At 40.1% G+C, this 14,018-nt stretch overlaps 2 protein-coding genes across 5 annotated transcripts in view; one reads left to right on the top strand and one right to left on the bottom strand.

Annotated features, from left to right (window-relative positions):
• The window catches only part of larp4b (La ribonucleoprotein 4B), a 54,771-nt gene extending 44,640 nt beyond the window's left edge, over positions 1–10,131 (top strand). For all 4 annotated transcript variants that reach the window (XM_005463030.4, XM_005463028.4, XM_005463031.4 and 1 more), the window contains one exon: positions 1,914–10,131. In XM_005463030.4, coding sequence (XP_005463087.1) covers positions 1,914–2,246 — 333 coding nt within the window. In that variant the 3' untranslated portion in view covers positions 2,247–10,131. The remainder of the gene's footprint in view (positions 1–1,913) is intronic.
• Positions 1–14,018, bottom strand: part of LOC109195563 (tripartite motif-containing protein 16) — a 1,176,058-nt gene that overhangs the window by 818,521 nt on the left and 343,519 nt on the right. The gene's annotated exons all lie outside the window — the stretch shown is intronic.

The following is a 14,018-nucleotide window of genomic DNA, read 5'->3' as shown; positions in this document are numbered from 1 at the left end:
GTTGTTTATTAATAAATGATATACACTTAATGAAAATTAGCCTTTGGATTAAACTATCAGCCAAATTCTTTGATTTTCAATATTTTAGATTTTAATTTTTCAGCCCTTACATTAAAGCTTCTGCACACGTTTAGGAGACTGCTGTGTAGTGTAAACCAGCGGTCCCCAACCTTTTTTGCGCCACGGACCGGTTTAACGTCCGACAGTATTTTCACAGACCGGCCTTGTCGTGGATAAGTACAACAAAATAAAACCAGTAGCAGTACCAAAAAAATAAGATTTCTTCATAACACACGGGAAAAGACCCAGGAAAACAGAGTTATCAATAAAAAAGATTTAAAAAATAACGCTAAAACCCCTGAAAACCGTAAATTTCACACCCGAGCTTCGACTCTCGCGGCCCGCTACCAAATGACTCACGGACTGGTACCGGTCCATGGCCCGGGGATTGGGGACCGCTGGTGTAAACCAAACAGTGAGCTGCTGTGAGCAGAGTGGGGCAAATACTGTTTCCCCCCCCCCCCCCCCCCCAAAAAAAAAAAAATCATAGTTAACCTTGTTCTCATGTAGCGGTAAATGATTTCAGCCCAACATAGCTGATGAATGTAAGTAAACAGAGATCAGCTGAGCAGGTACAGAAACCTAAATCCCACCGTTTGCCTGGTTCTGTTGTATTTTTAAAAGCTTCTTTACAGTTTTATTGATTTCGAGCTGTTGTAATGTGGACGAATTGTAGCAGTTATTGGGAAATATCTTTCCGTCACTTTGTAGCTAATGGCTCTCTCTCTGAGCCTGTCCCTGGAGATGTCTTCCTGTTAAAAGGGAGTTCTTCCTCTTTACAAATGTCTGCCCACCAAAACTGTGTCTAAACTCTACAAAGGGCTACAAAAACAAAATGTCAACAACACACTATGTGTACCACACAACAAACATCAAGTAGTTCCAAAAGGTGGAGGGAATTTGGGTGGAAAACTCTAATTAGATTCTTTATTACTCCACATATTACTGAATGCAAAAATGTTGGAGACCGTGTGGTCACCCGAACGCCGATCACTCTCATGACTTTTGGACGTGTACACAATTGACTTCATTTTGAGACAGTATATCCAAGTTAACAGATGACATCATGTCCTATGCCATCCCTAAGGACCCCGGGATCTTCTTACTGGGTTTGCTACCCAGCGATTTGATTCTAAAAAAGGACAGATATATTTTTAAAATCCTGTTGATCGCATCTAAAAAGGCCATAACAAGGAATTGGCTTAAGAAGGATCCTCCCCGAGTAGATCAAGTGCTAGAGATGATAGAGGAAATACATCTGATGGAGAGACTGACTTTCTTTCTGTGACTTAAAGGTCATCTTTTTCAACCACATTGGACTAAATGGCATAAATATAAGCAAAGACCTGAAGATTCTGTCACTTAATTCAGCTTATCTCTCTACTTGTATGATGCTTGGAACAGTGCCCCAATTTGTTCCTCTTTTATTTTTGTTGTTGTTGTTTGTTTCTTGTTATATTCTTGTCTCAATGAAAATTCAAAATTAAAAGTTTCCAAAAAAAAGGGGGTTCTTCCTCCCCATCCGGGGAATTGTTGGGGCTCTCTTTCTGAAGGCACATGTGCTACAGGCCTGAACCTTTCCAGGCATCGTATCTGAGATGCATGTGAGAAAGCTAATGTCAGACTGGACATGAGCAGGTTTTTGGGGGGTTTTTTTTAACCTGTATCGCAGATAACTTCTGATGGTAAAATGTTCATTACTGATGCTAACGGACCCGTACGAGGATCTAACTCTGATTCTGTCCAGTTCAAGGTGAAAATGAAAACTACTTATCATTCACAAACTGCCCGCAGACGAGCTTTGTAAGGATGTGTGCAGAATGTTTTACAACTCTCTTGTGTTTTCCTGCTAGGAGCAGAGGAAGCCCTCCTACGCCGAGATCTGCCAGCGGGTGAAGGATGCCCCGACGTTACAGCAACCCACCACCCCTAAGGAAGCTAAGCCAGCCTGCGCCGCCACAGCAGGCGAGGAGAGGAAGTGCCCCGACGCCTCCACGCCTTCAGGGGAGGCCAAGGCCAGAGAGACTTACCACCCCTCCTCCAAACCCGGTTCAACGGGTTCCACCACAGGCAGACCCCCAAAGGAGCTCCGAAGGCCGGGTGGGCGGTGGGCCTCTCCGCCCCCACACCCAGGGAAAACCCCCAACAAAGATTCCCACCACACCCCACCCAAGTCCCCGCAGTAGGGTGACTCCCTTTCCCTCCCCAAGTCCTCCAACCCCACTACTATGCTCCACAGATGTGTTTAAAAAAATAAAGGAAATACAAGTCAGGGCTACTTGATACTTATATCCCAGAATCACCCGTCACAAACAAGCATAGAGGACGCCTTCTTTTCTGGATCAGGGCTTGCAGACAAAAAGCACTTTACTGTGCATGTAGAGCACCGTTTCTTTTTCTTTATATTCTATTTATTGTTTTTGGTTTTTCACTTTTATTTCTCCTTTTCTCTTTTTGCATTACGTAGTGGTGTCAGCCTGTCAGGTGGCACAGACAACACTGAAATTTATTCATTCTGTCCAAATGGCCTTGTGGGATTAAATTAGCTGTGTGCGTGCGTGCGTGCGTGCGTGCGCGTGTGTGTGTGTGCGTGCGCGTGTGTGTGTGTGCGTGCGCGTGTGTGTGTGTGCGTGCGCGTGTGTGTGTGTGCGCGCGCATGTGTGAGAAGCAGCAGGGCATTGTTGGAAGCCACCCCAAAGGATGATGGGAAAGGGTGCATAAAACAGACTCCATCTTGTTTGGCTCTCATAATGAGGGGTTTGTTTGCATGTTGAGTGGCAGCATTGTGAAACTTTAAGTGGCTTAATTATGGGTCATTATTAGTCTTTTTGTTTTTAAATACATACTCACATCCATATGCAACTCAACATCACAAGAAGACTTGGATCCTTTGGTTTACATAGATTCTTTTGCAGATTTGTTTACACTAGGTGGCTTTTGTGTCTTTTTTCTTTTTGGCTTTGTTTGCAAACCATAGTTGGCTGTTGGTACAGTAATTGGTCATCCTCCCCTCGGCATCTTCTTCCTCTGATCCTGTTCTTCTTAAAGGATCGCCCCTCCTGCTGTTATTCCCTCTCTGTTTTCTAACATGCTAACTCACCATAGTGTTCGTCTGTGGCCTAACGTGGGGTCAGCGCTGTTTTGTTTTTTAGTATCACACAGGAAGGGCACATGACTTTCTCTAAAACGAGGCATCTGTTGGAAAAGTGGAAGTAGGTGAGGTGTTGCTCACACTGCATGTGTGTCTGAAGACATTGAACTAGTCAGGAAGCTAAATTCTATCCCCGCTTTTCATTTCCTGTCAAACTGTGGATCATTATTGTGGAAGGAAGGAAGATGCAGGGCAGGTTTTAGGCTGACAAACTTAAAATCGAGCGGTGACGAGGAAGCCGCTTCTTCCCATCTGAAAGGGTTTTGTTTATTCTGGAGGCGAGGAAACGATGGCAAGCAGGAAGGAGGAAATTAACACTAGCTACCAGCTATCAGTTCAGTAAACACGTCTGTTTACAGGCGCCAAATGGAGGTTTTTTTGGTTTTTGTTTGATTTTCTGAAAATCTGCTGAGACAGAATGACTCATCAGGAAGCTGAGATGTGTGTTAGTTTCCTTCCATAAAATGGCACAAGTCCAGAGTTCAGTGTGGCGATTTGATTGGATCCAGTGGGAAGTTTCCTGTTCAAACTGTTCAAACCTCCTTTCAAACGGTGGCATGTTTGTAGTTCTTTCTCCTACTTATGGTGCTAGATATCAAAACCTGGAACCTGTTACTACAACTCCTCTGATACTGTAAGTAGAAATACTTGATTTACATCTGCAGAATTTTAATTGCACTGTTGTTGTTTTCTCAGACTCTCGCAAGCAAATTCATGCGATTAATCCTACCTAAAGTGAAAAAAGGGACTAACTTTGTTTTGTTTTGTTTTTTGGGGGGAAAGTTGGGGAATGACACACAGTTCAGTTTTCCAGGAAGTTGATGAACACCCTGCTGCATCATCTCCATTGACACAATCACTGAAGCCTTTTTGTTTTGTCGGTCATGTTGAAGCGTCTGTGCAGCATTAAATTTTTGAAGACTGATGCTTAAAGTTTTTTGTTCGTTTGTTTGTTTTTGGTTGGTGCTGCTTGAATAGACATGCAGTGGTTTGGATTTTTAACTTCTGGTTTCGTGTCAGTGAGGATTTCGTTGGAAAGTGGTGAAAATGGGGAATTGGGATGGTTGAATAGACGAGTATATTTTTATGAAACTAAACTGATGAAGGTAAATAATGAGTGGATTTTTGTTTCTTTTGTTTTTTTTTCTGGAACGTGGTTTGCAAAGTTGAAGCGAGATAGAGATATTTTGGCTTTGGGGGTCCTGTCGGACTCGTGAACAGCCTTAAACCAAACATTTAAGTGCTGGAAGGTTTGGAGCAGGAATGTGTGTAAAATCCATCCTTGGGGTGAAAATGTTCCGCTGTTTTCCTCAAGTCTATACCACTAGGATTGTTTATTATTGTTGTTTTGGGGTGTTTTTTCTTTTCCTCCTCTCTGTCGGCGTGCTTTGTTGTTTTCTTCTAGTTTGTTTGCACTCTTTGATTTCTCCGAAAAAATTGGAAAAGATCAACCAGAGCACACGGGGCTTCCTCTGTTGCCGCTTCACTCTGGTTACCTTTGATAAATGGCAGCAGACAGGAGGAAGATTTAAAGCACAGAGTAAGAGGAAACATCCTTTACTCACCTTGAGCCTGGCTCGTTTGAAGCGCTGGCACCCAGTTGGTGAGAGCTTTCATGGGACATAATCGAAGCAGTGATTTTATACCAGAGCTGGTGGAAAATTTTTGCATCCTGCATCAGAGTGAAGTACCCATATCGCACGTTCAGGGAGGGCAGCTCCAGCTTTGGTTGGAAGGTCTGCCTACTGTAGCAACCACTTTGGCAGATAACCAACCGAGTGTGTTTTTTAATTTGAATGTAACTGTCTGGAAAATGACTTAAAAGACTTCCCTCCCTGCTCCTCGGTCATGTGCTCGGGTTCATCTTTTGAAGTCGTCGCCTAAGATGCAAAAACACCCGTAACAAAATAAATAAAAACCACTGTACTATACACAATATCTGTTTAGGTGGGACCTCGCATGTCTCGCTGAAGTCTTCCTGCAACAAAAAGCATTCTGGGTAATCCCACTAAGAGAAAACAGGAGCCTGGAGAAGGGAAAGCTTCATTTAAAGAGCCTGTACTCCTGGTCAGAGCTGCTTTTGATTTGGATGCTACAGCTTGAGTTTAGTGAAAAAAGAAAATATTTTTTTATTATTTTGAAGGACTGAGATACACTTGGATGGGTCTATTATTTTCTTTTTGTTTTCCTCATTGGTGGAAATGGTAAAACAGATGTAAATGCACCATATCCACTTATTTATAAAGCAGTGCTGTTTATTCCACAAGAAATATCATTAAGTTTTCTTTTTGGGAGAAGGAAAAAAGATGTATTGAGCTCTCAATATATATATACACACACACATATATATAAATGTGTGTTTGTTTAAAAAATCCATCCAGTGTTTGAGAAACTTGAATTTTATTTAAACTTGAAAAATGACTTTGCCTTAACTTTTCTACAAGACAAGCATAGAGTTTATTTCTTTTCAGAAAAGATCCCCAAAATGTTAACAAAGCGTGAGATGTGGAAATATTTAGTCACACCAGACGTCACAAGTCTTACTGCGAGAGAGAGAGAGAGAGAGTACAAATCTAGCAGCGTTTTCTTTCTTTTCCTACTTTTTGTTTTTTTGTTTTGTGTAAAATGTACGAAAATCTTGGGTCGTTTTTTTGGTTTCTTGTTCAGTAGTTTTAGGTTTTTTTGATTTTTTTGTGCAGGGGGGTGGGGGGGGATAAAAACCTTGTAATTGCAAATCTAGTCAATACTGTATTAAATATGTGCACTTTGAAGTGTGTGCTTTGCTTGTACAGATGTAAATACTCAGAAAAATATAAGAGGTACCTTAAAATGATTATAAAAATATATTGATCCTTGTTAACTATAATGTCGCTATCGAGCTGGATGTAGAATATAAAAGAAAAAAAAAAAAGACGTGATGTCGTGCGTTCGGAAATATTTTTCTTTAACTACTATTGTTTTTCAGTTTGGGTGTGCTGAGTTTGATTCCTGCTCCGCTCTGCAGTGTGAGCAGGTCATTTATTGTATTGTTTTTTTGTTTCTTTTGTTCTTTCATTCCTTTTTATTTTTTTTGCTGTGCGTTCGGTCTCACCTGGATGCTCAGGTGCGACAGTAACCCCGCCCTCCCCCTCCTCTGTGTTCACAGTCTGTGGTTCCGACAAAGCCGAGTGTCCACCGGCATCCTCTTTGAAGCTCTGGCTTCTTTTTCTTTCACTGATACAGTTGATTTTGGGGGAATTTTCCTCACAGTGTGTTTGCTTTTTGGACAGTCTGAATGAAGCTTTTAGCAAAACAAAAACAAACAAAAACAAAGCACTACATGTTGGATATTTACTCTGTTTTTGCCATTGTTGAGTACTCTGCTAACAATGCCAAAAGATGAGACGTGACATGAAAGCTGCAGCTAAAGGCATTAATGCAAAACTTTAGGTAACACTAATACTTAAGATGAGATGTTCATGCATATGCAGCTCAGTAGGCTATAATCAAACTGCACTGTGTCCACATTGGTCGGGCAGCATGACTAGACTGCAGCTTTTATTTGAGAATATTAGAAATCCTCGTTCTGGTTCCAAATATCCACCAACTCTGCTTAACGACGACCATCTGAGGGCTTATTTTATCGGTTTTTGTCTGATGAGCTCAAACTCTATTTTCTCCTTTCTGTCCAGATTTTAGGATAAGTGAATATCACAGTTTTGGGGGTAAATTAGATTTCAGGAAACCAAAAGTCTGAGACCAGGAAGCATTGAAGCTAGGTTAGGTTAGCAGAAACACTGGACGCCTGGCTCTGTTATGTTTAAAAATTTGTTTCTTTAAATTTCACTAGTCAACACATTTGATTTTTGCACATACACCAGTTTAAATGTGTGAAAAAATAAATAGAAACCAAATAAATAGCACATTTCTGTTGTTAGTCAGTGAACAGCACATAAAAAAGGCAACTAAACCTCACAAATCTTTTTGTGTGGCAGACCGCGTGCATCGGATTATTGGTTGTTACGTGTTTTGTTAGATAAGCCATTTTTTTTGTTTGTTTTTTCCAAACAGAGCCACGTGCTTTATTATAAAGGACAGGCAAATACCCAAAATACATTTTTAAAAAATTAAGTTTTGTTTTCATAGAACAGCTAAAAGCTTTCCTGAGAAGGACTAAGCTTCAGTTTTAAAACGGTAATAGTTTTGCTAGACGTTGTTTCTCAGATTGAGTGTTTTTCACTGGTTTTTGTGCTTGGCCCTGTCATGTTTATTTAATGGGTTTCTTAGAGCTTTGTAACTGATTTTTGGATTTATCTGTGATAAATCACAGCGTTCAGATTGTACCGACCTGCACAGTTAGAGCCAGAGATGATCTTGAAAAGCTATTCAACTATCTTTACCCAAACTGAACAGAAATTTTGCTGCAGACCAACAGGGGGCGCCCTGAGTGAACAGGAGTGAATGAAGCAGGTTTTGTAGTTTTCACAATCATTGATAAATTGTCAGATTAGAAATAAAACACTTGGTGGGCTTTTAGACTTTGCACATAAAATCCCAGTGTTCTAATCCTTTCAGATTGACTGGATTTACGACAGGAAACGCTCTTTTGATGGTTTCAGTTTTCACACAATGATGAGATGTTAGAAGTGTAGATGAGCCACAGTGGAAACTTCAGTGTGCGTATAATAAGCAGCTGGTGGTCGTGGTGATGCCATCAGGATACCATCGAGGTGGTTCATGCTCCACTGATGTCTCTGGCAGAAAGGCATTTTACTACAGTCGGAAACCTGTAAAAATCTAAAAATTGAGCTTTTATTCATCATTTCAACCACTTCTGTCAGAAACATGGTGAAGGAAAGTGTTTACTGGAAGTTTAGAGAATCGGAGGAGTTGAGTATTTCGAAGTGTGCTGATAGAGATCCTGTGCATGGTAAAGCTGTTCAAGTCCAATCTGACCAACTTCAGCAAATGTTGTATTCTCGGTTTATCCGTTTCTCTGTGCGTTTGGGTCGGGGTCCAGTAATCCCTTTGGTCTGATTTCATTTGTTAAGCATTTCAGATGCTGGACAGAAAACCAGAGCTTTTCAGACAGAAATCAATAAAAAGAAACCCTGAACCATCGAAGCTGGCCAATCAGCAGCTAAACAGACTTTGACGAACCATCGGGCGGATGCTGGTTTGCTGAAAAGAGCGATGCTTGGTGGACACTTCTTGGTTTAGTCGAGGCGATGTGATGTGTGACGCCCATCAGAAGCTTCCCAGTGAAGCACATCTTGAACACTCGGCACTTGAGGTGGGAGATTATTGCAGCCTGCCGCCAGGTGACGTCGAGTCTCGGGCCGTCGGATTGTGCATTTCATTTTAAAAAAACATAAAAAAAACAAGGCGACTCGTTGGAGCTAAAAGTTTCCCGCCCAGGTGTCGATGTGAGCGCGAGACATCCAAGGAGCCAAAAACCATTCGACCCGCTCTGTGCAGTTTTGTTTCTTCTCTTCAGATTAATGTTTGTGATTTCTTGTTCATGTTCATCAGCTCCAAGGTTTCCTCTCCTGAGAAATAAATGTACAAATGTTTTGGTTTTTTCCTATGTGCTTTTTTTGTTTTTTGGGGGGGTTGGGGGTAAAAGGCTCAACTGGAATGAGAGTAGTTTACCTTGTTCAGAGCGATGTTTCTCACATACAGTACATTTAACACGCAGGTTGACATGTCTGTTAAAACCATTTGATCACATGTTGGACTGCAGTTCGATGTGGCAAAGAAAACCAATAACCGTGCCATTATACAACAGTCGTTTTTGTCTTGGCTGGGCAGTTTAACCTGTACATACATAGCTGAGCGCTTACCGTCTCGGGCTTTTGTTTTTGTTTTTTACTTTAAGATGTGATTTTTCCTGTTACTGGAAGCCTGGAGACACCTTCAGTTTGACACCAGTGACTGTAGGAGCGTTTTTCACGCGGTGTAACTCGCGGTGGATCCCCCGCCTGAGGTCGAGGCGTCGTCTGCCTCTGGTGGCCTCGAACTTTGAGAATACAAACTGGGCATCTCTGAACTGTGAATGTGTGCATGTGTGGAATAAAATAAAATGTACCACCCAGCTAATCCAGGCCGATGCAAAAGTGACTCTTTCCACAAGCGCGGTACCTCAGACTGGATGGTACCGCTTTCAAAGGGATCTCTTATTTTGGCGGGAAAGACTCGCCGCGAGCTCCTTGTGCCTCTTCAGTCTTGCCGGCGTTCATCCAGATGCTCAGTGGTGGCATTTTTGAAGGAGCTCCCTTTTCCTCGTGGACTTCTGCATGGAGCGTCACACTTCATATCAGCCTGTTGGTCGCCTCAGACCTCCTTCCTGTTCGTCCCTTTTGACAGTGCCATTTTTCTTCTTTTGGGTTTTGTTTGTTTTTGTTTGTTTTGTTTTTGTTTTCCCTCCCGGAGGGTTGCATCTTGTCGTTTAAAAAAGAAAAATAGACCCCCTTGTGTTTTTGTGTTTTCATTTTGTTTTTCAAAGATGTATAACAATGAATGCACACCAACTGACTGGAAGGACTATGAACTCACTGTGGTTTAACTCATTAACACTCTTACCATGATACGCTAACAGCTGTGGACAATCGACGACTCCGTGTTGGGGTTTGGACAGATAATTTTGCCTAACGACACCTTTAACAGACGTGGAATGGAGGTTTGCGATCAAGAGGGCTTCTCTCTATTTTCCTTTGTTTTTTGTTTTGTTTTTTTTTAAATCTGGATTTGGTTTATTTTTTTGTTTTGTTTTTATTTTTATTTTTTTTTTGTTTGGGTCTTTTCTTCCATCGAGACTGGAATCAAGCGTACATGTCAGCTATAGATAATTTAAGTTACTCTTGTGTCATGATGTAAACTGTCTAATTTGGAGAAAAAAAATGTAGCTTACTGAAAAATAAAGATTTAGGCACTGTTGAGGAGCCACTGTGTGATTTTTCTTTCTTTTCTTTCTTTTCCAAAAGATCTTTTCAAACCTTTCTTGTTGTTCCATAATTACAGAAACTACAGTCAATATAGAGAAAAATTACACAAAGTTCTTCCTCATGAAAGGGGGGGAAAAGTGAAAAACCTAAATAAATTTTTAAGCAATACCTTGCAAAACAATCTGACTGCCTTCAGGATGTAAAGTTCATAGTGGCACTGTTATGTTATAAGCATCATTATAGAGTGTGCATCACTCAGAACCAGCTGTTTGAACAATGCAATCCAGTATAGAAAGAAAATGTGATCTCTTTGTCGCTGCCAAATTTTGGCTTTTGAGAGAACTTTCAGAAAAGCCAGATCGTAATAATTTGCAGTAGTAAAGAAATGTGAAATGCACAGAGTAGTTTTCAAGCATTACTCGGAAATTAGGATGTTTCCAATTTTAGCGATATTGTGATAAAGCAGTGATACATTTGTTTGATGTGACGGACATATCCTGGTCAAAAATGACTGGAGTTAATGCCATTTAGAGTAAGTATCTGTTCAACCAAATAAGATTTTGAAATCCATAATAATCTGTTTTAATTGGTTGACTGGAAATCCCAACCATCGCTTTAATGATTCTCAGCGGTGGTGGGCGGGGGGGGGGCAGAGCCCCTTTGGTGGCACCCCTGCATGAAAGTTTTTAAAAAGTGCCTTTAGTTTAATTTTTGTGTCATCTTTATATCACAGGTAAATTGGGTGTTATCTGCATAGGAATGGAAATTATATTAATAATACAAATAAAACAACACTTGTCTTTCAGTTGAAAACACCTAAGATGTTGTATTTCTTGAACTAATCTTATCTAGACTCCGAACCACCCGACCAACTGAGCTGCTTTATTAAGCCAATAAGGGGAAAGTGCGTGCAGTCATAAATAAAGACTGAAGAGTTGAGTTTGACAGGATGGGCTGTACCGACCAGCATGTTTCCATCTTATCCCCCTGTGGTTAGTTAACGTCTCACTTCCTGTTTGTTAGTTACTCGTCTCTGGTGTTTTGCTTCCCTCCCCCGTCTTAGTGTCTTTGATCATCTTCACCTGGGTCTCGTTACCCTCCTGTGTCCCTGATTACCCTTTTCTCTAGATACAGTGCGGTCTCAGCGTCTATCGTCATCCCCATGTGTTGTGAAGCATTATGGCTTAGGTTTGCATCTTAATTTCATGGAGTTAATTCTGAATAAACTTTTTTTTAAACATCTGCCTGCCCATGAGTCTGTATTTGGGTCCCTTTGCCTGAAATCCATGACCAAAGTCCTGTGAGAAGAAACGCTACATAGCGGGTTATAATCTACAGATAAATAATATTTTTAAAAAACTGAATGTCATGTAACATTTAAACTGCTCAGTTAATTCTACTTTCTATAACACTGACAGTAGCAGAGAAATTGTTAAGAGCTTTAAAACATTAGAAGATATCCCAGCTAAGAAATGTTCAGATTTTCACAAAGTAACTGAAACATTTTGAAGTTATTTACAAAAAGATGTGACACTGTGTCACTCCATTATGATGATTGAATAAAGTATTACCTGGATGCTTTGTTCCATTAAAAATGATGAAAACAAACCCTGTTTCTGTACTTCTCTGTTCTCTGTTGTTGGTTTTCTTTTTTATTTTGAGCTCTAGTTCTGGACATGATGAGCATCCATAACGAGTTTAAAACAAGCTGCCTTTGGTTGGTTAAGGAAATGTCCACATACTGTGAGTTAAAAGCATCTGGGCTTTAGGAAGATCCTCTGCGTCTTTGTACAGATGAGAGCGGAAAGCCACAAGATGGCAGCATGCTCACAGAGGACCACCTTCTTTTCTCAGCTCTGTCCTGTCGGATGAGGATGATCACAAAGAAACAAGCACTTTATTTTTTTTTTTATCCAGCTGTGATTCATGGTTATTACACAGAAATGACTACAAATATTTCCAGATATTTTTATTGCTCATACTAAACTTGTTTAGTCTAAAGTTCATGACTAGATGCCAACAATAGCATGTTCTTAGTCAGCCTGCAGGTAGATAAATGAGTAGGAAGGACTGAACTCCCTACAAAATAAATTACTTGCTTACATCCATGTCTTATACATTTATTGTATGGACATCATGCTGTGATGACGCACTAATTAATGGATAACATAGACTGTATATAAAAGATGTAGCATACAGGCTACAGCCATCAGTGATTTAAAAAAAGAAGTCAGAGTGTATATAAATCTCCCTTTTTTTTTAAACAGACATGAAAAATAAAGGCTGGATATACTGAGAACACATCGGATGTGGGCGTGGCTGTGACCACCAGAGTTTATTGTATCCACTAGAGGCGCTGCAGCATTAAGCATATCGAGGTTCTCATCATTTGAAAAATGAACATCATGTTGTATCCAGTAAAGTTTGGAACTAGCGACTGAGACCATAAACTCATGAGGAAAATGTTCTGAGGTCACAGAGAAGTCCCCTCAGATGGTTTAATGATTCACAGAGTAAAGGATCCAAACACAGGCCACAGGAGACCAGGGTAAAGTCCAAAATCTAAACCTGTAATCAAAGTCTGAGGTCACAGTCAGGTGGGCAGTGGAGCGTCCGTGAAGCAGGAGAGAACATGATGAAAGACAAACTGGAACCAGGGAAACACCTGGAACATGATAAAGTTCTGAAAACTTACACTGCAAGTAGAAACGATGATTTGGCAGGTGACTGAAGAAAACAGGGGAATTTATATACTGTGGCGGGTGATTAGGTCATTGAATACAGGTGGAACTAATGAGAATTACAAAGGAGGAATTTTCTGATTGAGTTGGATATCACTGAGATATCTCCACTGCACCTAAATAAACATTCACCTAGCAGACTTTAAATGAATGAATCGTAAGAGCCATTAAATTTCACTGAAATAAACAGAAAACAAACGATCAAAACGTGTTTCAGCTGTGATAATCGTTCTAATTAACTCTTCTTTGATCTCTTTTGTGCATCGCAGACTAATTGTTCAAAAGCACATAAACTACAGCTGACGTTTATCCATCTTATCAATTAACATAAATGACAGTCAAGTTAACAGATTGTGTGTGCCTGTGTGTGTGAGAGAGACAAAGTGAATGTGGCGCCCTCTACCGGTGTGTTGTTTATGGTATTAAGCAGCACTTTATGTTTTCATTTTAACTCCCGAAACTTTGACTGAAAATCAGTCAGAATAAAAATACTGATTCCGGTGAGTTCAGTCGTGGATCTTTAGAATCACCTAAAGGGAAATTGTGTATGTGAGGAGCGTGAAGGCGGCAATATCTAACGGGTGTGAGACAGGAAGAGGTCAAAATCCGCATTCAAAATAAAAGCACAACACTGGGGTTTGGATCTTTTGAATGTATTCATCTCCCAAAGTTGTTTGAAAAATAATTTACTCTTACTAGCTATCCACACATATCCGATATTTTTAGCAATGCATCATATTGTTTACTTTTAACAGACACACACTGGTGAATTGTAAGTTGTCAGTATAAAGGAAGTAACCAGTGAGAACAAACAGTAGAAAAAGAAGGTTTAAACATTTAAAATCTCCAAAATATATGTATAAAATCAGTCAGTAAATAAAATGCATTTCAATGTCTCAGTTTAAAAATAATTACATTACCATCCTGACTCCTTTTTTTGAGAGTTTTAACTAAATTCAGATTTTTTTTTAGCCTGGATTGCTCTTGCTTTACCTATTTTTATTTAAAATAAGGAAACAAGGAACTAAAAATGTAAACCTGCTTTTCATATAACATTTTATAACATACTTTATTCTGAAAATTAAATTAAAACAAAAATAAAAATCCAAGTATAACAAAAGTAAAACTGATTTATTTTTTAAT

The sequence above is a fragment of the Oreochromis niloticus genome, linkage group LG18, assembly GCF_001858045.2.
Source record: "Oreochromis niloticus isolate F11D_XX linkage group LG18, O_niloticus_UMD_NMBU, whole genome shotgun sequence".
Lineage (NCBI taxonomy): Eukaryota > Metazoa > Chordata > Actinopteri > Cichliformes > Cichlidae > Oreochromis > Oreochromis niloticus.
This window is presented reverse-complemented; position numbering and strand designations above follow the sequence as displayed.